The 25,103-nt window shown below is 33.9% G+C and overlaps 1 protein-coding gene across 1 annotated transcript in view; it reads left to right on the forward strand.

The window, feature by feature from the left end:
* Window positions 1-23,110, forward strand: part of gpr180 (G protein-coupled receptor 180) — a 29,998-nt gene extending 6,888 nt beyond the window's left edge. Inside the window, exons 3-9 of the mRNA XM_039745391.1 lie at window positions 1,409-1,609; window positions 2,735-2,915; window positions 4,689-4,738; window positions 8,292-8,449; window positions 8,914-9,105; window positions 19,158-19,235; window positions 22,539-23,110. Coding sequence (XP_039601325.1) covers window positions 1,409-1,609; window positions 2,735-2,915; window positions 4,689-4,738; window positions 8,292-8,449; window positions 8,914-9,105; window positions 19,158-19,235; window positions 22,539-22,697 — 1,019 coding nt within the window. The 3' untranslated portion in view covers window positions 22,698-23,110. The remainder of the gene's footprint in view (window positions 1-1,408; window positions 1,610-2,734; window positions 2,916-4,688; window positions 4,739-8,291; window positions 8,450-8,913; window positions 9,106-19,157; window positions 19,236-22,538) is intronic.
* The last annotated feature ends 1,993 nt before the right edge of the window (window positions 23,111-25,103 follow it).

Genomic DNA, 25,103 nt, shown 5'->3' on the forward strand with positions numbered 1-25,103 from the left:
TAAGTAATTGTGTTTTGGCAGAAATTTTGCTCTATTATGGCATTTAGCATTTTTCACTTTGTTGCTTTTTCTGTAATTAAAGCTCTTTTAAGGTTCACTGTTATGGTTCTTTGTATAAGCTCATCCTCATGGTGTATTTATTACATTTATTTACTTTTACTTTTTCATTTTAAAATGAGCTATTGAGTAGTAGATCAGTATAATTCAAGTGTGGGCAATTTTGAGCTGCTAATTGCTCCAGTGTACAGTATGCATGCAGTGTTGTCTTCCTTTGTTTCTGCAACAATAATTCAGACTCTTGTCAAGAGTTCTTTTTTTCCTAACCAGGCTGGAAATTGTATTGTTTGTAAGAATGTAAGAGAAAATGAAAGGGCAGCATCACATAAAAAGAGAACCTTTCAGTCTTTGATGTGCAAGAAATTAAAAATCCATTTTAATAACATTTCAAAAGAGTGTTATTGATCAAGGTGATGCTTAATTTGCAAAATTATGTACTTATTGTCATACTGAAAAGAAAATCTAGCTCTTTGCCAAATAGCTGTTTTTTATGATGGTTTCCATTTTACAGTTTTACATATATTGGAAAAAGAATAGCGAGGTAATGATATATATCTAAAACAAAATGTAATTGAAAGCAAAGAAATGCTTATCAATACTTTTGGTTTTCATAATAACAAAAATCTGTGTTTTGCAGTACGTTTTTTTTTTAGTTATGTCTATTTTACATGATGTGATTAGATAAATAGGAAATTAGGAAATATACCATAAATGGAATGAAAATAGGTGACAAATTAAAAATGTGTTTTTATGAAATTAATAAAAATAATTACTTTGTAAAATGTGTAAATATAGGTTTTATCTACCTTTTACCCCTTTATCTAACTAAATATGAAAGTTGACGTCTTTTGCTTTTCATGTGAAGACATTAATCTAGAAACAAGTATACAAAATAATATTTGGCCATGATATTTCAGATTTTTCACTTATAATATCTTCTTCTTCTTTTGGCTGCTCCCGTTAGGGATTGTCACAGCGGATCATCTTCTTCCATATCTTTCTGTCCTCTGCATCTTGTTCTGTCACACCCATCATCTGCTTCAGAGACTGTGTCAATGTGAGACCTGAAAATTAATGAAACAAAAATGAGTGAAAATTAATATGAAAAGCAAATTATACTAGAAAAGTTGTTCTATCCATTGTTCATATTATAATCACATGTTAAAAAAAAAAAAAAAATACACGCATACTTATTGAATCATGAATCATGGTGGAAACTTCATTATTATTTTTCTCCTTACGTGAACAATTATTCACTGTTTTTTATTTAGAATTATCTAGATATGAATGTTTTACAAGATGATGTGCTGTTTATTGCTTTTAATTTATTGTTTATTTTTTACCATGCAAGTTACATTGTCACAGGAAGAGCTGAATCAGACAATTCCCCAAATGCCACATCCACAAACATGGCACATTTTATATGTCGACATGCATACCTGCCAAGAAAATGAAATTAATGCTGATTCAGATGGCATTAAATATGAGATTAGAATGCTGAATCCAGATTCAGCAGGAAATCCAATGGACCATTTCAGTGCTGAGGAATCTGGTAAATAAATGTGTTTTTTGTTTTTATACATTACACAGAAGTGTAGTTAAATAAGTGAAACTAATGCTAAATTTTGACATTCCTATAATGTATTTTCTTTTATTAGTTTTAGGTGTTTGTTGTATTTAGTTATCCTATAAATAAAGTATTTTTTCCAGTTTATCTATTCAATAACTGTTACCTTTTTTATTTAGTCAATGTTAATTTATGTGGTGTGTGTGTGTGTATTTCATTTGAGATCTTAATAGAAAGCATTTATTTACTTTTTATAAAACAGATGGCTTTAAGTAAAATATTAAAGGTTGTGAGGGATGTTACCAATTGATGTGTTCAGCAATATTTGATATTCTCTATAAATGATAACAAGTGTGCTATTGCCTTATAGCTCTATGATCTCATATTTAAATATATACATGATCAATGACAGTACGGAGTTGTACTTTTGCTTTTCTCCCTGTATTCATGTCAGCTTTCATTTGTACCATATCCAAGAGATATGTAAATGGGATTAATTAAATAAAGTATTAAGTGTAAGTCTGTGAATGAGTGAGCGTGCACCAAATTGTTTTCTGTCTTACACCCAGTGGCACAAGTATAAACATACATTTTCTACAGTGCTGAAACGATGCATAAATAAGTAAAAACGTGTACTGTAATTGTATGTATATATATATATATATATATATATATATACACAGTTTTTGGTTGGGAGCATGCATTGATACAGTGTGACACCACATGACAGACCACCTGAGGATCCCAAATTAGGACCCAAGTGCATTCACAGTGTGTGTATGTATGTGTGTATATACATAGTTATAGAGTACATGTCAAATAATATAAAGAATACACAACACATGTTCTACCCTAATTGGGGTTCGTCAGATGTACGCCTCTGTTGCTGATGTCCAAGGTTCGACCCCCTGCAAGGGGAAGCAAAGGTACATACACCTGACAGTGTACATATTTTTACTCATTTATACAGAACATATATATTATTTTAATTTTGTTTTGGACCATGGATGACCAAAACATAACCTTCCTGCATTAGAAACAAAAAAATTAGTTGAAATGTAAAATAAAAATAATGCATAAACAGTGGTGACTTTTTCTCATTTTTTACAGGTTTACATGACTTCTACTTTCTGCTAATATTAGCTTACTTTGTTGCTGCCTGTATATATGCTCAGCCATTATGGCAGACTATCAAAAAAGGTGGTCCGATGCATACAGTTTTGAAAGTCTTGTCTTCGGTACTGTTCTTACAGGCAACTGCTGCCCTCTTGAACTACATTCACATGTCAAGGTAAAGTGTGATCTATGGCATATGCGAGTTGTTCAGAGACTCATCTTAGCTTCAGATGGAAAGGCTAGTCCAAATGGTCTCATTAACACCTTATTTTTTGCAAATGAGTTGTAAGCAGGTCTTATTTTAATGGGCCAGATTAATGAGGAATAGTGGTCTATTCATGACATTTTATTTAATTTTAAATATGTGAGTGTCTCTTTATCTTGGCACACTTGTACTCTGTAAATGTAGTAAAACTGCAACTGTAATTTTAAAAATTACATAAATTATATTTGGTTAGATCATAATTTTACAATGAATAGTCCAAATTTATTTAAAGGCAATTGGGTCTTGCAGTAGTCTAGTTAATAATATATGAAATGTATATACTGTCCTACTGGTCTACTTCTTTGAAGACCCATAGAGGATTTTTTTTTCACCCATATCAAACGCATGTTAGCTCAAGAGTGTAACATTTCCCAGGAGGAAATATGCATTTCTGGTATCATTGCATCAACTATTAATGTCATAAGATAATGTGGTAAGTCTCGTAAATATGTGAGGCCTGAGGAATAAATGTTACATGATTTGATACAGTAGTACCATATATTCTAATTAGATGCTAAGTTTGGTAGAATAAAGTTAACAACAGTTGAAGAAAAAAGTAATAAAAAAAGTAATGGCTCTGCTTGCACATAAAAGATCAGGAAAGAGAGCTGTGTCTGCCACCTGCTTTTATGTAAAATGGTGTTAATCATTAGCAATCCATTATACACAATAAGCTCCAAAATATAAATAAAGCAAAGAAATAGGCCTAAACAAAAAGCTAAAGCAAATTTTAAAAATATGACAAAAAGACTGTAAGAATATGCTCAAATATTAAAAAATATTTACTTTCCTAAGCTTATGAGTGAAGATGGGTGTGATACTTGCAGCTGAAATATATGTAAAATCATTGGGAAAAAAAATCACAGAATTAAGTATGAAATAGAGAAGATGCTTTGGTTCTGACTGGACTACTCTATTTGTGGCTATTATTGTAGATATGTGTAGAATGTGCATTGCAAAGCCAAACATTTCAAATACTAACACATTCAGCATAAAGGTCAGATAGGGGAAGGCTGAAACTTTAATTTTCTGAAATGTTTGCTGTTTTTTTTTTATAAACATTCATAAAGTTGTTATTTTTTTTTTAACTTGGCATGTGAACAAAACTGACAAATGTGATCATTTGGAAAATGTGGTTTTACAGTAATCTCTGTGTACCACTTTTGTAATTAAATAATCCAGAAAGTAATTTTTACAGCACATTTAGCATCTGACATTGCTACAGCAGCATTTGCTCTGCATGGCAAGGTTTGATTCACATGTATCCGCTACTGTCACCTTTTAAAAGATTACAAAAAAGACTTTTCCAGTTGTAGAATATTTGAATAAGAAGCAAGGATGTAATTAAAGTCATAACATTTTTAAGATGAGTGAAGTTTCTATATGAGAACTTTGCAGTCCTTTTCAAATGTGGTATTACAAAGTGATATTTTTTGAAAGCAGTATTACTAAACTGTCAAACATTCTGGCTTTTGCATATGCAAAATTTCTAAGAGAATATTGTACTTTTTTGTAATGTGACAAGACCCATATTACTTGGAGCAAAAAAATTCTTTAGTGCCTTTTATTTAGACATTTTGGAATATTGCAAAAATTAGCAATAGATATAGCTATTTAGATTTAGTTTTTTGTCTGTTTCGTATTAAGTCCAGGATAAAAAAAAACAAATTCTTTTGCAAACAGGTACTCAAAGGATGGAATTGGAGTTCCCTTGCTAGGAAGTTTTGCAGAATGTAAGTTACATTGGCTTTAGAACTCTTTTTTATTTTTTGATTTTAAATAATTTATCTTGTTTCACAGAAATTATCAAAATAATTTAACTGTAAATTCAACTTTCTCAGATGCACTGTAGTATGTTTTTTCCATTGAATATACAGTAAATACAACAATATATTTCATGGTGTTTGAAATGTTTATATTTTTGTTGAACTTTTACTTTTATGAAAATGGAAGTTTGATGATGGGGTAAAAAAATCTATGATGTCCAAAAAACGTCAAGAAAAGTTGATTTTTAGCATGGTGTCTGTGTTTATGAAAACCTATTTACAATAATAACTTCTGAAAAAGCTAACCTACTGCGGTGGGTTGGCGCCCTGCCCGGGGTTTGTTTCATGCCTTATGCCCCTTGTTGGCTGGGATTGGCTCCAGCAGACCCCCATGACCCTATAGTTAGGATATAGAGGGATGGACAATGGATGGATGGATGGAAAAACTAACCTTGGTTTTTTTTCAAACAAGTTACATTGTGTTTGTCTTGTTTTAGACTCCAAATTTATTGTTTTTGGTCCAGTTTAGGCCAGTACTTAGCTCAAACTGTTTATGAAGGAGACAGAAATATGTCCAGCAATAACTGCTGAAGAGATTTTGAGTTGCAAAATTTTAGCACAAGTAGCTTTTGAGAAACCCAATTTATTCAAATATATTTGTACGCAGATATGGAGGCACATACTTACACACTCAAATAATTTATAAGAGAAGATAGCTGACAGCTTGTTTGCCCTGTCAGCTATCAGAACACATACTGGATTCTGAAGAGAAAGAAATGAAAACACATAACTCACACATACACGCACACAATAAATCTGTAAAGGTCAGCCTGCACAAAGTCATTAAGGTACCTCTGTTTGTGCAGCTTGTTTTATTTATTTAACCGAATGTGTTTAGATTCAAATTAAATATTATTTATGTTTTTCATTTCATTCAGTTTCCTCTTCATCTTAGCCTACTTTTGCATACATAATAAATATAAATTAATGTACTTTATAGTACAGTACAATCCGGTATATTGTATAGTAAAGTCTTCCATTGACAGATTTTCTGCAGTATCACTATAGTGAAATGTATATGTTTAGTTGTGGGAACTGTGCTTTTATGATTGAATGTTTCTCTTTTCCTTCAACAAAAAAAGCAAAATCCATGTGCCCAAACAACTCTAGTTTTGCCTCATCAAAGTTAAGGACAGACTTCCAAAACTCATCCCCATGTTTCAAATGGTCCTGGGCAAATTCAGTGTAGGTTTGATATGCCACAGTTTGAGCAAAGAAGAGCCCTCACAGCTGTCTTCTTCAGGCTTCAAGTCCAGTTGTGGTGTGTACAGTAGTAGTTATCCTCGATGAGGTCAGGAGGTTCTTGTTGACTTCTCAGATTATTTTCTTCTCCAATGTCTCTTTTTCTTGCATTTGCAGCAGGGGATGTCACAAGAATCACATTTTTTTGATACCAAAATGCCAAAAACATAATGGTGCAAGATTTTTTACAGTAATGGTCCCAAAGTGAAATTCAATACCAAACTAATAAGTGACTGCAAGTAGATGTATTTCTTTGGAAGGCACAATAATATATGACAAAAATGTGGCTATAAACTACGTATTTGATCAAATTTGTTCTGCATTGACCTGATAAAGGAATACAGGCCTTGCATTCATTTTGATTGTTAGTCTACAGATACGGTACGTCTCAGCATCCATCCATTTTTTAAGCACATCAGTGTCCCATAAAGGACTATGGGATGTGGAAGGAAACTTCATAGCAGCAGTGCTCACAGTGGTTGTACCAGGTTAAAATAGATGCTACCTTCAAAATAAGCAGGTATTTGATTTGTCTACACTGGCGATGAAATAAGCTGCTGCTGATAGCCAGAGCTCTTCCTCAGAGACTCTACCCTTTTACGTTCAACTGAACTCGCAATTGTTCAGACATACCAGGAAATGTTAGATGGAGGGAGGGCTTCCCTGTCTCTGGAACTGATGTTGAAGCTTAACTGAAAGTGGTACAAAAGTGGGGTTCAATGCTGATTCACAGCCAGAAATAATTTGTGTGTGTGGAAAAGGATCAGTTGATAAAATAAAGAGATAAAGATGGATTGAAAGAGAGATTATAAGAGTTCTTATTTAATACTGTGGTAGCCATACAGAGAGAGGATCAAGATCAATATAGTTAGGCCAGTTAGAGTTTTATATATCTTGTTTATGTGCTCTCTGTGGTCAAGTTTCTTTTGTAATTTTTTTTTTTTGGTTTGTGAAGTTACCATTTTGTTACTATTGTACCATTTATACCTACAAATTTTATTTTTTGTTTTAAATGTATTGAAAGACTTTGGTGCATGTTATTGATTAAAAGCATAATCTCTATATATAATCTTCATTTGGATCTTGATCTTTGTTTGTCCATGAAGGAATTAGAAGAAGAAGCACTAGATGGCAGTAGAGAGACAGCTAAAACATAGGCATTGCATTAAAGAATCTCCTCCAGGCTTATACTACTGAAGACTGTAGTACTCCAGTCACACCTCAAAACACAGACATTCAAACTAAACAAATTGTTGTGCTTTAAATTAACTAAAGAGATCTTCATTTAGATCTTGATCTTTGTTTGTCCGCGAATTCCACGCATGCGTAGACCACCTTCCAGTTTAGTACATTGTTGTTACTTACGAATGTCAACAATGTGCCGGAATAACGAAAGGGGTGGTGGACATGTTACGCTGGTTAGCTCCTGAGGCCTGGTTAGAGAATAAGATTGCCGAAGATAAAAGGTACATGCCTTCATAACATATGAATGAAAGAAAGACAGTGGGTAAAATGAATGACAACGTAACAACACGTTCTGGAAATTATTATTGTTACGTTGTAGCTGGCGAGTGCTGCGCGTCTCACAGTTATACCGTGGCTTGCTCACATGTCAGTAAAGTGATCCCTATTTATGCTTTAAAGAGCCTGGATACCTATGTGTCCCCCTTTTATGACCATTGCTCCATGTATATTGCCTGACTCTTTGGATTGCCACAAAGCAACCTGCGAGATTGGAGAAAGGTTGAGAAGAGATCATGAGAGGAAACGACAGCGTCGTGAAAACGAGACGGACTGTGAACAGACAGAAGCAGAAATGCTCCTACACCACCACATAATTACGATTCGGACAGTGATTCCGAGTAGGCTGTTCCTATCGAATCAATATCCAAGGGTTTTCTTTTGTAATTTTGTTTCCCTAATAAAAAAAATCATAATGCTGTGTGACGAAGGGCTCAGTTCACGACTGGTAGCCGCATTTAAACAGGGAGCCCTTCACAGACAACTTTAACACGCGCAACGTAGTTGGGCGCACATGGCTAGTAGTTTCATATTTTCTCACTCTTAATTGCGTTCCTCTGTTGAGGCTATATGTACATGTCGTAAGAGTGACATTATAATTTATGTTCACTGGTGTTTAACATTAATCGGCTCATATTCTGTTATATAGGGTTTTCTCAGTATTCACACAATAGTGGTCCTTTCTTTCTTTTCTCAGTATGCGACATGATCTCGCAGATTCAGATGCTGTATATGTTGCTAAGTCTCTGTATGGGCTGGTCACTGGGAAGAACTCGCAAATCCCAAAGCAAACCTCTACAGTGGGATTCAACTCCAGCATCAACTGGTATTGCTGTAGCAGCTGTTATCACTCAGGTAAAACTAATACGTAACTTCAGAAATAAATGTGATCACATGTATTTTCTTTAATTCAGCTATTTTTTGATTTTGTATATTTTGTTTTTTGTTTACTTTCCCTTATTTTAACAAAAAATATTGTGAAAAAACTGCCTTACCTATGAACAAAATTGTTTATTTAATTAATAAGCAGTATTCCTATCCAGCCTTCTGTTTTTAGACTACGATCACATTATTGCAGGAAATCAATAATCCATCCATCCTTTATTTTTTTCCTACATCTATTTTCCTGATTTGGGGTTGTAAGTATCAATTAATGGATTATCAAATGAAGTCTTTGCTATTTTGGAAAAACCAAGATGAAATTTAAAATTAAAATTCTTCAAAATTAAAAATAGACAGGATCCCCACAAAGGTGTCTTGTGACATACATCACAAAGTAAATCTTTTTTACTCATACCTTTGCCTGTCTACATTTGCAGTGTATTCTACTTCTTTGGGAACAGTTTGAAGACACTGACCACCACAGCTATCATGCACATCAGAGTATGGCTGGATTGTTCCTTATTGGTTTAAGGGTTTGCCTTGCTATGTTATTAGCTTCTAGTCTTTACCAAATCATCACTGTGGAGAGAAGTGCACTTAAAAGAGATTTCTACTTGAGCTTTGCCAAGGTATGCATAACTTTAAATTACAACTAATAATTTCTCTTTTTTTTTAAATATCATCTAATAATCCCTGTGGTACTTTCAAACCACTTCGCAGATTAATTATTTTTGTAATTTTTAAATACAGTTTTCAATTTTCAGGATATAGTATTATTTGATGTTATATAACACAAAAGACACCTATGTGACATACTTTCCTGATTCAGTTACCAAAGTATTACTGTTTAAATTTGTTTTCTCTTTGTGACTATTTATCAACCAATTATCAGACCCTATCTTTTCTACATCTGACTGTTAGCTGTTTGTTAATTCTTGCACAGAATAGATATTTGCTGAATTGAACTTTGAAGGCTCACAGTTAATAAACCTATGTATCAGGTACACAACTCACTGTACAAATCTGTATACACAAATGATTAAAAAATGTTAAGACAAAATTCATTATTCAGATTCCATTATAAATAACACTACTAAATTGAAAAGTATAAGAGGATTTTTTATGTGAAAATGAATGCATGATAAAATGTACAGTGGGCATAATGAGTAGCCTTCATTTACAGTAGGATATGAATTGTGTATAAAAATATAATATACAGTGTAACTGTATGCTGCAGATAAACCTGACACAGCCAAAGAAAAAGGTGACTAAGCAAATGTGCAGTGCAAGAATTGTTCACAGAGACACTGAACAGAGGGTAATTTTGGAAGTATTTTATTAATTAACAGAATAGAAAAAGAAAACAAAATTCTTACGAATTGTAAAAAATAAATGAGTCCTTGTATATCACATCAAAAATAATAAGATGTGTTGATAAAAAAAACAGGACACAAATACTGTCCTGTTCCTTTTCATGTTTTCAAAATTTAAAATACCCTTGTCACAAAGGATATTAAAAGTAAATTTTAGATGGCTTTGTGAATGTACTGTACTGATTCACACAACCATGGTGGTTAAAATGTCAATGTAAAGGAGTTCACCACAGTACTAAAAGCATTGTGGGTTGTCCGTGAAGTTTCATAAATGTTTTGAGCGTCCATCATATGTGTTACTATATGACAATTTTCAACAACATATGTTAGATTGAGTATGTTACAAATTTCTGTTTAAGAGGCAGTTAATGTGTATGATGCTAATATGAAGGTTAGGTTATAACTCGTTCTTGTGCTTTTATAAAAAAAAAAAACAATCCAAGGAGATGAATTTAATTTAAAGTTTTGCAGGCTGAAAAAGTATGTTTTGTCAGTGAAATAATGTTTCTGGTTATTGTTTTAAGAAGTATGCACATGTGCACAAGAAATCATCTTGAATAATGATTTTTTTTTTGTTATAACAAAGCAATTTTACACACACTGCTCTATGATTAAAAACAATTCACTTATAATTAATATCAATAAACATATATAACTGTGATGTATACAGTAAATATGTCAATGCAACATTTCAAAGAAAGAAGAAGAAACCCTAACCCTAACCCTAAGAAAGAGTTAAGATGCATTAGCCACAATCAACACTTAAAAGTCCATCCTAAAAAAAAGCCCATCATATACAGTATATTACAGTTCCTTACCCATCTATTCATCCTTCTTATCTATAATAGCATCATGGAAAGGCTGAAGCCTGTCCCAGCAAGCAGCGGGTGGATTGCAAAAACAATCCCTGGAACCCATCACAGGGTGAAAACACACGCAAACACACACATGTTCGGAGCCAATTTAGCATTGCCAGTCTACCTAAACTGTGTGTCTTTGGGCTGTGGGATGAAACCAGAGCACCCAAAGTAAACCCATGTGGACATGGGGAGAACATGCAGACTTCATGTGAAGAGCATCTCGGACATGAAACTTGAACAGAAACATAGGCATGTGCTTGGTAGACTTATTTTGCATAACGTTTATGAAAAAAGGTAAAGTTCTGAAAAACGCTGCATTGTTCAATACAAATCTTCTTTTTCTTCTTCTTCTTCTTCTTTCAGCTGCTCCCGTTAGGGGTTGCCACAGCGGATCATCTTCTTCCATATCTTTCTGTCCTCTGCATCTTGTTCTGTCTCGCCACATCCATAAATCTTCGCTTTGGCCTTCCTCTTTTCCTCTTTTCTGGTAACTCAATCCTTAGCATCCTTCTCCCAATATCCGACCCAACCCAATACCCATCATCTCTTCTCTGCACATGTCCAAACCAACGCAATCTCGCCTCTCTGACTTTGTCTCCCACCCGTCCAACGAGCTGACCCTGTAATGTACTCATTTCTAATCATATCCATCCTCGTCACACCCAGTGCAAACCTTAGCATCTTTAACTCTGCCACCTCCAGCTCTGTCTCCAGCTTTCTGGTCAGTGCCACCGTCTCCAAACCATATAATATAGCTGGGCTCACTACCGTCCTGTAGACCTTCCTTTTCACTTTTGCTGATACCCATCTGTCACAAATTACTCCTGACACTCTTCTCCACCCATTCCAACCTGCCTGCACTCTCTTTTTCACCTCTCTTCCACAATCCCCATTACTCTGTACTCATCCACCTTCGCCAACTCTACTCCCTGCATCCTCATCATTCCACTGACCTCCCTTTCATTTACACACATGTATTCTGTCGTGTTCCTACTGACCTTCATTCCTCTCCTCTCTAGTGCATATCTCCACCTCTCCAGGGTCTCCTCAACCTGCTCCCTACTATCACTACACAATGTCATCAGCAAACATCAAAGTCCACGGGGACTCCTGTCTAATCTCGTATGTCAACCTGTCTAGCATCGTTGCAAATAAGAAAGCTCAGAGCCGATCCCTGATGCAATCCCTCGGTCCCTCTGTCTAGCCAATCAGTACAGGTCCTTTTCTCCCTCCTTAGGGTCTAACCTCTCATACAACTCATCGTACGCCTTTTCTTTAGCCTTCGCCACCTCTCTCTTCGCCTTGAGCCTTATCTCCTTGTACTCTTGTCTACTTTCTGCATCTCTCTGACTATCCCACTTCTTCTTTGCCATCCTCTTCCTCTGTATACTCTCCTGTATTTCCTCATTCCACCACCAGGTTTCCTTTTCCTCCTTCCTCTTTCCAGATGTCACGCCAGGTACCCTTCTTGCTGTCACCCTTACTACATCTGCTGTAATTTCCCAGCTGTCTGGTAACTCTGCACTGCCACCTAGTCCCTGTCTCACCTCCTCCCTAAACTCAACCTTGCAGCATTCCTTTTTCAACTTCCACCATTTGATCCTTGGCTCTGCCCTCACTCTCTTCCTCTTCTTGATCTCCAACATCATCCTACAGACCACCATCCTATGCTACTTAACTACACTTTACCCTGCCACCACTTTGCAGTCTTCAGTCTCCTTCAGATCAACTCTTCTGCATAGGATTTAATCTACCTGTGTGCATCTTCCTCCACTCTTGTACATCACCCTATGTTCCTCCCTCTTTTTAAAATACGTATTCACCACAGCCATGTCCATCCTTTTGGCAAATCCACTATCATCTGCCCTTCTTCATTCCTCTCCTTGACACCATACATACCACTTCACCTTCTTGTCTCCACTGTCCCCTTCACCAACATGTCCATTGAAATCCGCTCCAATCACCACTTTCTGTCTCTTGGGTACACTGTTCATCACTTCATCCAGCTCACTCCAAAAATCTTCTTTCTCACCCATTGCACACCCAACTTGCGGTGCATATGCACTAACAACATTCATCATCACACCTCCAATTTCCAGCTTCATAATCATTACTCTGCCTGACACTTTTCACCTCCAAAGCACTCTTGACATACTGTTCCTTCAGAATAACTCCTACCTCATTTCTCCTTCCATCCACACCACAATTTTTAATCTTGGAACAAGTTGCTATATAGAGTTTACACATTCTCTTTTTGTGTATGTGTATTTTCTCTGGGTGCAACAATTTCCTTTACATTCCAAAGAACTGCATATTAGGTAAACTGGCAAATTCAAGTTAAGTCTATGTGAGTTTATGCCCCCTTCCATTGACTGGTGTCCCATAAATTGTTATTTTTTTTATTTGTGTACAATGCTGTCAGGATTGGCTCTGGCTCACAGTTACAATGCACAGAATTAAGCTGGTTTAGAAAAGTGGAAGGGTTCTTCATATTATTCAAATGTTGAGGACTTTTTGAATTTTCATTAAAGTCTTGTCACAAACATCAAACACTATCTTCACATTTTTTGTGTATCTTTCTTATAAACTCATCCGTGCCATATCAACAGCCCACAGATACTGAAGAACATCCTGTTTTATGTGCAGAAGTGATATTGTTTCCACCAAAGTGATCTTCCTAGCCATTTTAGCTGCAAGCATACTCGTACAAGAACTTGTAAAACATTTCTGCCCCACAATTAATACAAGTAACTGAATAAAAAAAAGACTCCCAAATGCAGAACACTTCTGAATTGAAGAATAGCACAGGCAGAAACTGAATAGATTGCTGAGAAAGTTGATAATAATGGATGTTATTTATTTTCCATGAATAAGTAAATTGCAAAGAACAAGGCATGATTCTATTTTTGTATATGAAACTTGCATAACATCAATGTAAAGGATACAGCTGGAACTCAAACTGTGATGCCACTACCCTCTGCACTTTTGTGCAATTGCTGTACATCAGACCAAAGAAGTCAATTTCTCACTATTAAATATAAAACATCACTGCAGGTTTCTTTTTTTCATGATTAAAATATCTTTTTGCAATGGTATATTTTTCCAGACCTCAGGGCCATGAAATTAATCCAATATTGATGGTCTAATAATCACTGATGTTATTTCTAACATTGGAATGGGATTAGGAGTAATTGTAAATTTAACACAATGTCATAGAAAAGCAAGTACTGTATTTTATCCCTAACTGGTCTTAATTTAGGAAAATCCCAAAATATATCACCTTGCGAAGTTAAAGCCACATGGCTTCATTCACAAATAGAGAGAAATCCCTTATATATTTGGATAATTTTAATCTATAAAAGTGCATTTGAGGTACAATAACTAAGGAACTGGTTATTAACTTTTGCCACACCAATTAGTCTCTACACCCTGTCACTACTCATGAAGTGGATGCGGAGGTAGTGTGCTGCTACAAGTCGTTCGGGGTCTACATTAATGACAGGCTGGAGTAGTCTTATAACACAGAGGAACTATACAGTATAACAGAGGACAGAGCAGACTCTTTTTTGTCTTAGAAGACTGCATTCCTTTGTGACCAAGTAACATACCTAGGGCAGCAAAAGGAAAGTCACAGCACTAGCCGGGCTAGTCAATTTAATTGCTAAACAAAAAATAAAAAAGCTGTGCTCTAGGCACAAAGAAGGGTGGAATGATTTTTTTCATTATTTTATGCTGAATAGAAAACTAGCAGCTAAACACTTTCATACCACATTCTTGCTGATCATTTCAAAACACATTGGTCTGGTTTAAAAATACAATATACAGCAGTTTATGTGCATTTAGCAAATAACATGTAGTTTAATGAATTACTTCTCAATAACTCATGCTTTGTAATTCTTGATACAGACCTTCTTCCTACATTAAAAACTGTAATGTTAAAAGCAAAAAACATTTGCAATGGGATGTTTATATTTGCAATTGTAAAAAACAGTTTTACTAACATTATGTTGTGTTTAAAGCCATGTATGAAATTAAACAATAGATGAGCAAGCATTTGACAGGAAATGGAAACATACTGTATATCCATTACACAAAAACGATTATTATTGTGTCCACACATGGACAATATTCTTAGAATTAGAATCAGGATAATTTTTTTTTAATCCAATTCAATGCAACATTTTGCTGTTTACACAACAGGGTGAAAACTATCTTTGTCACAAAGTTGAAATCTGTTCAGGTAAATTTGACAATGTAAATTTAGACTTATGTGCCTATGTGCTGTCACAACATAATTGATTCTAAGGCATCTGGTGTAATAGTCTATACGTAGAAGAGGAAACAGCAGCACCTTTTAATTCATAAGGGTTCTATTATGTCTCATGTATATCATTTACTGCATTCCTTAAAGCATGATGGTGATAGCTTAATCATTTCAGGTTGCTTTGCTGGCTGCCTTGGGACTAAGACATCTAGTGATCATTGATGGAAACATAAATTTTGCATTGTGCCGGAAGGAGAATAACCCATCCATATTCTAAACACACTCTTTTGCATCATTTGTCACAAGAGAGGAATTAAACTTAGACCAGGTGCCAGCCCAGTGGGCACAGTAAGGTATGCATCCACACATATTCATTACTACCAGTTTAGAGATATTAATTAACCTAGGATGCATGTCTTTGGGAATGTAGAAGAAAATCGGAGTAAATTGAGAAAAGCCACTAAGGCACAATAGAAATAATCATTTGTTATTTTATATACAGTAATGCACATTTTTGCACTGTACTTTAAACAACAGGAAATAATTAGAAGTAAAAATATAAAACATAAAATTAATATGATAAATGACAAAAAGTGACTTTCAATTAGAAAAAAAAATATTTACAGATATTCACACAAGTAATCACCACACACAGTTACACAACAGGAATCAACCTTGTTTGGATGGGGCATCAGTTCATTTAAGGCCCATTTACTGTACACACATGTACCCACTCAGATAAAACTTGATTAAAAATTTTGTTAACACACCTGTTGGTGATGTGTGAAGAATGCCAGACTAACTATTGTTAGTAGGGATTGTGTTAAAAAATGCTTTAGTTGCCTCACATTTTTATGCAATCTTTTTGTTCAACCCACTGAATTAAAGCTGAAAGTCTGCACTTTAACTGCATCTGAGTTGTTTCATTTAAAATTCTTTGTGGTAATGTACAAAACCAAAATTAGAAAAAAGTTGTCTCTGTCCAAATATTTATGGACCTAACTGTAACTGTTTCATGTAGTTTTCAGACACAGCTACATAATACATTAAAGTATATAGTGCGATCATCCATTGTCTTTTCAATTAGTAAAATACTGTATCTTTCACTTTGAATGATGACTTTGTGAATAATTTAGAAACAGTAACACAGCATTTACTCTGTGCACAGTGTCTACTATTTCTTTGTTGTCAAGGAGTTCTATAGCATTAACCTTAAAGTTTTAATAATAAGTGCAACTCAATAGTTCAGCATAAGTCAGACCACATGATGGCAGTGTTGTCTATGATTTAGTTCCAATTCTAAGGTGCACTTGGAATTACTTGTTTTCATTTTTACGGCTGTATTCTCAAAATTTTTTTCTCTAGTTATACAGCATTTGTGAAATACTGCAGTTAAATACTGCATTCTTAATTTTTTTTTAATTTTATTATTATTTCTATATGTTTTCAGTATGGTCATACGAATAACATTTATTTGTTAAGGAAAGAATTTAAAGGCAATTTTCACACCAGTCTGTGACATAGACTGCTTTTATGCAAAATGGACGGGGCGTGTGTGAAACTCCGTGCTACTCGCACAGTCTGGAGTAGAAAATCATCTTTTACCTGGAAAAACGAAACTACAAATCCATTGCATTGCAAAATGGATGGGGCGTATGTAAAACTCTGCGCCTATGTAGCACTTAAGGAAGGAAGGACACCAGACCGCTTTTATATAGAAGGATTGTCAAAAAAATGTAAAAAACTTAATAATTTCATTTGATTAAATTAAATTAACAATCTTTACCAAATTCAATAGAAAAGTAAAACAAATGTAGGTGAATTTTTGTATTGTTGCAAATTAATGACACATTTAAATAAAATAGGAATTCAGATAAAGGCAAAAAGTGGACATAATATCGTGCCTTGAAAAAGTAATCCAACCCCTTTTTCACAAACATAATTGTTACAACCTGGAATTTTGATCAGTTTGATTGGAATTTTATTCCTTTACAATCAAAAACTCTTTAACACTGCTGCCTGAAAAAGAAAGAAAAGTATAATCAATTAAAAATTGTGAAAACTGAAATGGCAACAATTTGTACGTATTCATCCCCCGGCCATATTCAGTGCCACCTTTTGCGGTTATTAAAAGTAGTCTTCTTTGAGGACTCTCTAAGTTTTGCACAACATGATGGAGCAAGATTTCATTGTTCTTCCTTGCAAAATTGCTCAAGAATGTTTGTGGAGCAGTGGCAATTTTTAAGCCATGCCACAGACATTCAATGGGGTCAAGGACAGGATTGTGACTGGGCCACTCAAGAACATCAATTATTAATTTCTTTTCCCATCCTCAAAGTATTTTTGGGGTGAAAATCAGAATGTACAATGAAAGTCCAGGAGTATGTCTGATAATCACTGATGTTGGTAATGATTGGTAAATATTTATATAGTAGTCCAATGTATTTGTTTGAACGCCATTGTGATAATAAAATAATTAAAAATAAAAATCTGTTTACTGGCTCAAATTTCCTAGAGGAAATTAAAGGCAAAAGATTAGTTTTACATCAATGTAACTGAAATACACTTATATTACAGACTAATATGAAAAAATATATATGGTTAATTGATTGTAATGTGACTCAGTAAATATTTGTATTTTTAATTTTGTCAGTATTTTAAAATGTTGGTATTTCCGTTTTAAATTAATTAAAACTTGAAAGTCCATATTTATGCTTATGTCTGATATGCCACTTATTTCTGCATTAGTATCTGTGTATGTACAGTATAATACAAACATGTGGCATGCTAAGCATTATATGGCTCTGTTGTCTTTGAAAACCCTTACCACACTGGAGAAAACATATGCATCTATGTTAGAGATCTTAGTGTGTGACAGTTCTGTTTCTGCTGTTTGAGAGACAAGTCAGCAGAAACGAGGATAAACTCATATTCATGAATTTCTGCCAGCTTTACAAAATATACTGCTGTTTTATACTGTAAATTCCCTCATTATTTATCCATTTAACCTTCGTAATGTTGTCTTAGTGATAAGATATAAAATCTGATAACATATATAACTTGCATTGTTTCATTATTCAGCATTCTTTAATGCTTTAACAAGTCACACACAGATAGAAATTAAACTTATTAAAACACTATTTTCTTGTGGAGTGTTTTGTATTTTATTGTGTTTTACTTGATAAGAAAAATAATTACAATATAATTACATTTATTATTATAATAATGATAACATAGGCAATATACCTCTTAAGTTTACCATGGACTTTGTCTTTAAAGTTGATAAAAACAAATTGCTGATTTGAACTTTAATCTGCAGTTTACTTGTAGTAAAGATATATCAATTCATTTCACATTTTATTTTACTCAAAGAAAAAATGCTTTCACTTATTTTGGCTTATATTATCCATACTGTAAACCTAAATAGCCAATATATATTTTTCATAAAATACATTAAACTTTTAAAAAAAAATAAAAATAGTGCCTTATTAACTGAATTTCAGTTAAATATGAATTTATGTATTCCACTCATCTCTCTCAGGAAACACTCTTAACTCTCCTGCAAACCTAAATTGGATATTTCAGGAATGATAATAAAGGGTATGAAATGTATTAAGCTGATGTTTTCTTGGAGAACGGACATAACACTTGACCAGTGAATGAGGGGGAGAGGCAGGTCTTCATTTCAAGTGTGATCTCTTGCGAAGAGGCTGTTTGCAGATTAGAATTATTTTCCAGAGGTATTAATTTAATACAGTTTTAACAAACAATATATGCTTTTTTGCACATTGTGATCATATAGCTGGATGCTGTTCTGTGTGAATTATGCAAGTAAGTGACATGAGATTTTATGTTTATAATTGCTATTGTCCAGCATTTGTCACCATAGGCTCCTGTTCAATCAGAAACATTGATATGTCCGTTCTCTATAAAAAAAATGAGGTTAAAATTTTTTCTTAGCCATCAGTGAAAACTACATGGGGTAAATAACATGTTAAAAATATCATTTTTGGGTATTGAGTATTTTTGAGTATTTTTTGTACATTAAAAAAAATAGCTTATCTCATATATAGTCTTCAACAGCATGTGTTCTCTATTTATAGTGAATTTTGAAATTTGTAAATAATTCAACCAAATTACTGTCTTGTTCCAGTTTAACAGAAAACATTAATGTTTGCTTACAGGGCTGCTTTCTTTGGTTCCTTTGTCATCCAGTGATTGTGATTGTTTCAGTGATATTCAATGAATACCAGCGAGAAAAGGTATACATAATCTACAAAAATTTGTTGTAATGTTAAAATTTTATATAATGTTAACCGTAATTGCAAAACAATCTTTGTTAATAATAAGTTAGTATGTTAGCATTTCAAAATGTATATTTGTGCATTTGTTGTGCTATAATGTTACCAGATTTTTCTCTGTGTTTGTAATGTTGATGACATGATTTAAAGATAAGTTGCTCACTTTCTTTTGTAGTAAAATGATTAACTGCTTTTTGCAATTGAACACCTAGCTATCTATTTCCAGAAGTAGCCGGCAATAAAAGAGATTATAAGAAAGTGAATTGAAGAGAAAATATCTCCTTATGCTAATGATAGTTTAAATTAAAATTTATTTTGAATACTGGACTAACATCTATGCATAATGTTGCTGAGGTTTTTCCAGTGAATTTGTTTTTTCAAACCAGATCAAGATAGACCAGTTCCTGTTGATTCTATCAGAACAGTTTAAATAACAGGAAGACAGAAGTATATTTTTAAACATGATTTTGGCAATGAAAAATATTAAACACAGTAAAATCAGTTACCTGTTGACCCTATACTTGATAATTAGTCAGTTCAGCCTCTTTTAATCTATATAATATTGAATCTATGGAAGTCGCTAAGTATCTTGACATTTTCTAAAAGCTATGTTAGTAATATATTAATAATAACATGATCATCAGTAGCCAGGCCAAAGCATTCTCCAATAATAGTGTCCATTTTATTGGTCACTTTCATTATTTTTAAAGTTACATTGGTACAAATGAAATGTGTGTGGTATAGGATTTACACAGTAGAGCCTGAGGCAGATGTTTCACCTCAAGCCTCATTTCTACTTTTATTTAAACTTGAATGAGAAACTGGCAACACAGTAAAATTCTGGATGATTCACAGGGCAGCAAAATGTCCCTGACCTGAGAAGTCCAGAAAGAGAGAGAGAGAATTTTTCTATGTCAAAACTCTACTATTTTCTGGTGTTACAGAAAAATGCAATTTAAACAAAAAAGACGTTTAAGAATTATTTTCTTCTTTTCCTTACAAGATACCGAGAGCCCCTATTTTTAGAGTTTCCTGAAATCATTATTTTTGCTGTTTCATTTTGTAAAGTTCATAGCTGTCATTTTTGTGCAGTAAATATGTGAATTATAAGCTTTTACTTATTTATATTCTTATATTTTAGAATGTGACAAAGTCAGTGGAGCTCATTGTGATCTAATGAAAAAAATGTTATAGTCCTGGATAACATAACAGTGCACAGTTATATCTTGTTTGCTTGTAATTAGCCATGGACATGCATACATCAAGTTAACTTGTATTCTGAAAACAAAATTACAAAATGCACTATAACTTTCCACAAGATTTTACTGCCGTAGCTGCATGACTTTCCTGGCCGAGTATAAAAGCAACTTATTCTTTCCACCACACCTGACAACTGGAGCTTTATTTGCCTGACTAGAATGCATGCCCACCTACAGAAAAATCAAAGCATTTCTGTTTATTTTGTGGAATAAAACTGATCCTACTTTTGCACTTTGAAGGTACAGCTATACTTCAGACCTAACTGCTCATTATTGCTCTGTAGTTGCCAAGTAAAAGAACAAAATAGTGAAGAATCTTCTCATAACTAAAATGTGTTCATATGCATAACTTTTTTTCTCTTAGTTTGTTAGCTGATTTGATTTGGGATCATTAGTCCATATGGCCATAATACATTTTCTGAAATTGTACTTTGATACTAGTTTCACTTTCTAGCTGTCATTTCTAATTATTTGCTGTTAAAACTGGAAAATGTAATACATTGCCATGGAGGAATTTTTCAGGAAATACTGTATCAGAGGTTACAAGGTCAGGTTGTAGAACTTTAAAATCTTCAGATTTTATTTCAGATTTCCATATTTAATATTTTTGCTTGATATGTGCAGAATGTTACAATAATGTATATTACATTTGTTGTTTGCCATATGCCAGTTTAATTCTCACTCAAAACCTGGCCGATCTATTGCGATTTTTCTGACTCTAGAGCTGGGGTGTCGAACTCCGGGCCTGTAAGGCCGCAGTGGCTGCAGGTTTTCATTCTAACCCTTTTCCTAATCAGTGACCAATTTTCACTGCTAATTAACTTCTTTTCCCTTCATTTTAATAGCCCTGTTTTTAAGGATTCACTCCTCTGAATGTATTCCTTTCTTCATTAAATGACAGCCAAACAGAAATCAGATGTGAAACGAGCCAGGGGATGACAAGCTAAACTGAGATTTCAAACTCCAACCAATTTCACTCCAATCAATCTCTTAATGAGAAGCCAATTCTTGCTGTTAATTAAACCTGTTATTTAATTCCATGGCTTGTTGCTGCTCTCATTCTGCCACAGCAGACATTTCCAAAAATGTTGATATTTTCTGTTTTTTCTAAGAACTCCAAAGGTCAAAATGTTTTAGTGACCTGAGAGATCAACTTTACCAAGACCATCACCTTTCTTTATTTTCAGATATTCTGTGATAGGCACAGGTGAGCTGGTCATGTGGCGGCTTGTTTTGTGTTTCATTATTGTTTGGCTCCTAATTAAGGAAAAAGAGATAACTAAGGCAAAACAAGTCAATTAGCAGCAAAAACTGGTCACTATTGAAGAAGATGATTATAATGAAAACATGCAGCCACTGTGGCCCTCCAGGACTGGCATTCGACACCCGTGCTCTAGAGCATCTGTAAATCCACATAATCTGAACTTTTAACCAGTTTGTTAGCTACATTTATGCCTTGACAAATTATATTGATTAAAAGGAGTAATGATCCTCAGAGAACCCCATATTTAACATTACCTAATTTGGAAATTGTTCCTTGCACCATAATGTGTTGTTTCATAATTTGAGACTGTGCTGTTCTCTTTCATCAACAAGCTGTTTTTATATTCTGGACTGCCATTATACGAATGCATCTATGACAATTTAAACTTGAAATCCCCAGCAGTGATGAATGTAACTTCTAATCTTAGCATGTCTGGAACCTACCACCATGCCACGTCCAAAGATCCTCTTGTGTTTAATTTTGCCCATGTTACTTGAATTTCACACAATAGATTTGTTTCTATCTTCCTTCCTGTTTTAGTTTTGTACTGCAGATGCAGTATGTTTTGATTACTGATAGAAAAGAAAACTGCATGCATAGGACACCCAAGTCTCAACTTATTTTATGTAAACATATTAAAAATGTAAAATTTTTAAAAAGTGGTGAAACATCATGGTTTTTACTAATAAAGTTACTTATATTGTTTAATGTATATATATGTTTTCTTTTTCTCCCCTGCAGATCATCACAATTGGCGTTATTCTTTGCCAGTCCATATCTGTGGTAGTTCTATATAGACTTTTCCTTTCCCGCAGTCTCTACTGGGAAGTCTCATCACTGTCATCTGTCACACTGCCCTTAACCATGTCGAGTGGACAAAAGAGTCGGTATTATTCTTAGCAAAGTATCTGAAGAGGGGAGTGAACATATATTGTGCAATATATTGACCAATGCTGCATACAGCTATCAATCAACAGAGGGGCTTAGTCACTCAAGAAGGGCACAAACATCTATTGCATGTCATGAAGCTGCTGGCAGAAGCTGTTGATATACATTTGGAATATCTTTAAAGAGCATAAATTATGCTGTCAAAATTTAATTTTTGTAAGGACTGATATACATTATTTTTTAGAATTAAGAGTAAAATTCTTGCACAGTATTTGTGGGATTATTTATTTTTTGTTATTATATTCTGATGTCTTTAATGCATGCTCACTTTATTTGCTCATTAAATGATAGATAATGCTGTGTTTCTTTCACTGAGGACACCATACCATGGAACCTGTATTAAATCTAGCATGTTGCCAGATGCAGGATTTTTGTGGACATTCTATACTTCCATAGTTCCTTTTTTATCTTTGATCCAAATCTGTATACTGTAGTATAGGCAATTTATTATTTCTTTATGATTTGTTTTTATATAAGAGATCAAGTTTTTGGTTTTGCAGTATTTTTGTAATTCTTAAATTTAGAAAGCTCTAAACTTCTCAAATTATTTGATAAATACTGTAAAAAGTAATTATGTGTATCATTTATTTACAACACATTGGCTTGTGTCAAATTATCTTTCTCAGTTGCTGTTTGCTGGTGTTTTTTCCTGTCTGCTGCTATGTTAAAATTATTTTCTTTCAGAGCTGCACCACTATGGAGTTACTCCTTTAATCATTATACTTCAAGAAGAGAACTTGTATAGCATGTTTAATTTATGATAGTTTTCTAGTAATGCTTGTCAAAAAATAATCTTTGCTTTAAACATTCCCAGTATTTTTTTATTTTCTGAATGATGGCAACATGTACTTTTCATTGCAATGCAATGGTGTTTAGGTATTATAATTAATATGTATCTTGAAAGGTGTCATTTATTTTGAACATTCAGTTTTTCATAAGTTGTCTTTCTTTTCAGATAAGCTTGTTTTAATTATAGGAATTCAACAAAATACAATTGAATTAGGAAGCTATATCGAAACTCTGTTGTCTAATTACAAGTTCGTTCAATTTTCACATAATGTTGTGGGATCAAGTACCACTTTATCCAGCTTTGTTCAAGGATGCAAAAACCTCTGTAAACTTCTCTTAAAGGCTGGTTGTCAGTCCCCAGTGTCTTTCTAGCCACAGCAGGAATTAACATGTATGAATACAAGTTAAAAGAGAATATGTTCAATGTGTAACTGTGCAGTGACCTTTTACTGTGGATAATGATCAAATTTGCATGAAAAATTATTACAGTAGCTGTAAGGGTCTTTACATTTTTAAATGTTGTCTACCATAATATTGTTTTTATTTGAGCCGATTTGATTCGATTTCGATTCACAATGCCCCGATTTGATTCATCATTGATTTTATCTTTATTTAATTAGCAATTACTTAACCATGCATTGAGAACATTAATATACTGTGACAAATTTCAGCAACACTTTATTTGAAGGGTGTCTAACTAGTGTCTTCATAACATGACATTTAAGAATCAATACTGTATTAGTATTTAACAGTTAGCTTCAGTATCTGCAAGATGTGGAACAAAATATCTTTGCTCTTTAACAAAAAAAAACTTTTTCACAGCACTGCACTTCACCATAATTTAGCAAATGTATCTGTCGCCACACATATTATGGGGGGGCTCCTTGTTTTAATTAAATGTAGTGGCATCTACATTATAAAATACCTATATCACCTAGTGAATAATATTAAAAAAATAATTAAATATTGCTTCTTAAATAATAAATATTTTATTCAGTAACATATTAACCAAATTTATTCGCCTAGTGCACTTGTCTGCAACACATATGCCTCAAGCGCCCAGTTGTTTTTAATCTAATGGCATGTGATTGTCATGTAGAAATCAGCTGCCCTGGATGTCCATCTGTCGCAAGTTGGGCCTGTTCTTTCCACTGACTTGAGAGATGTGGTGATGCTTTGCTTAAGATCTTCATAAAGCCTAGGTACAATGACTTCACTAATTTGCTTTCCTGTTGATACAGTATACAGTGGTTCCAAAACCTATATCATTTGTTCAAAGCCCTCATTGTCGGTCTGATATTTTTACAGATAAAAACTAATATAGATTGTTATTTTTTGGGTACAATATGACTTAAGCTAGGAGTTAAACGTTGCTTCCAGTGTAGATTGTTTAGGCTCTACACATTTAGATGTCGACTGAAACAATGTTTCTGGGTGACATCAGAATAAGTGGTTTCTCAAATCTGTTGTGTTACCACAATACTTAACTTCTGACTTGTTTAGGTTACATATGGCTTTGCTTTTATCCAGATGTGTTTTACAGACACACTGTTTGAATCCACAGAAATT

This window comes from Polypterus senegalus, chromosome 2, assembly GCF_016835505.1.
Source record: "Polypterus senegalus isolate Bchr_013 chromosome 2, ASM1683550v1, whole genome shotgun sequence".
NCBI classification, from domain to species: Eukaryota; Metazoa; Chordata; class Cladistia; order Polypteriformes; family Polypteridae; genus Polypterus; species Polypterus senegalus.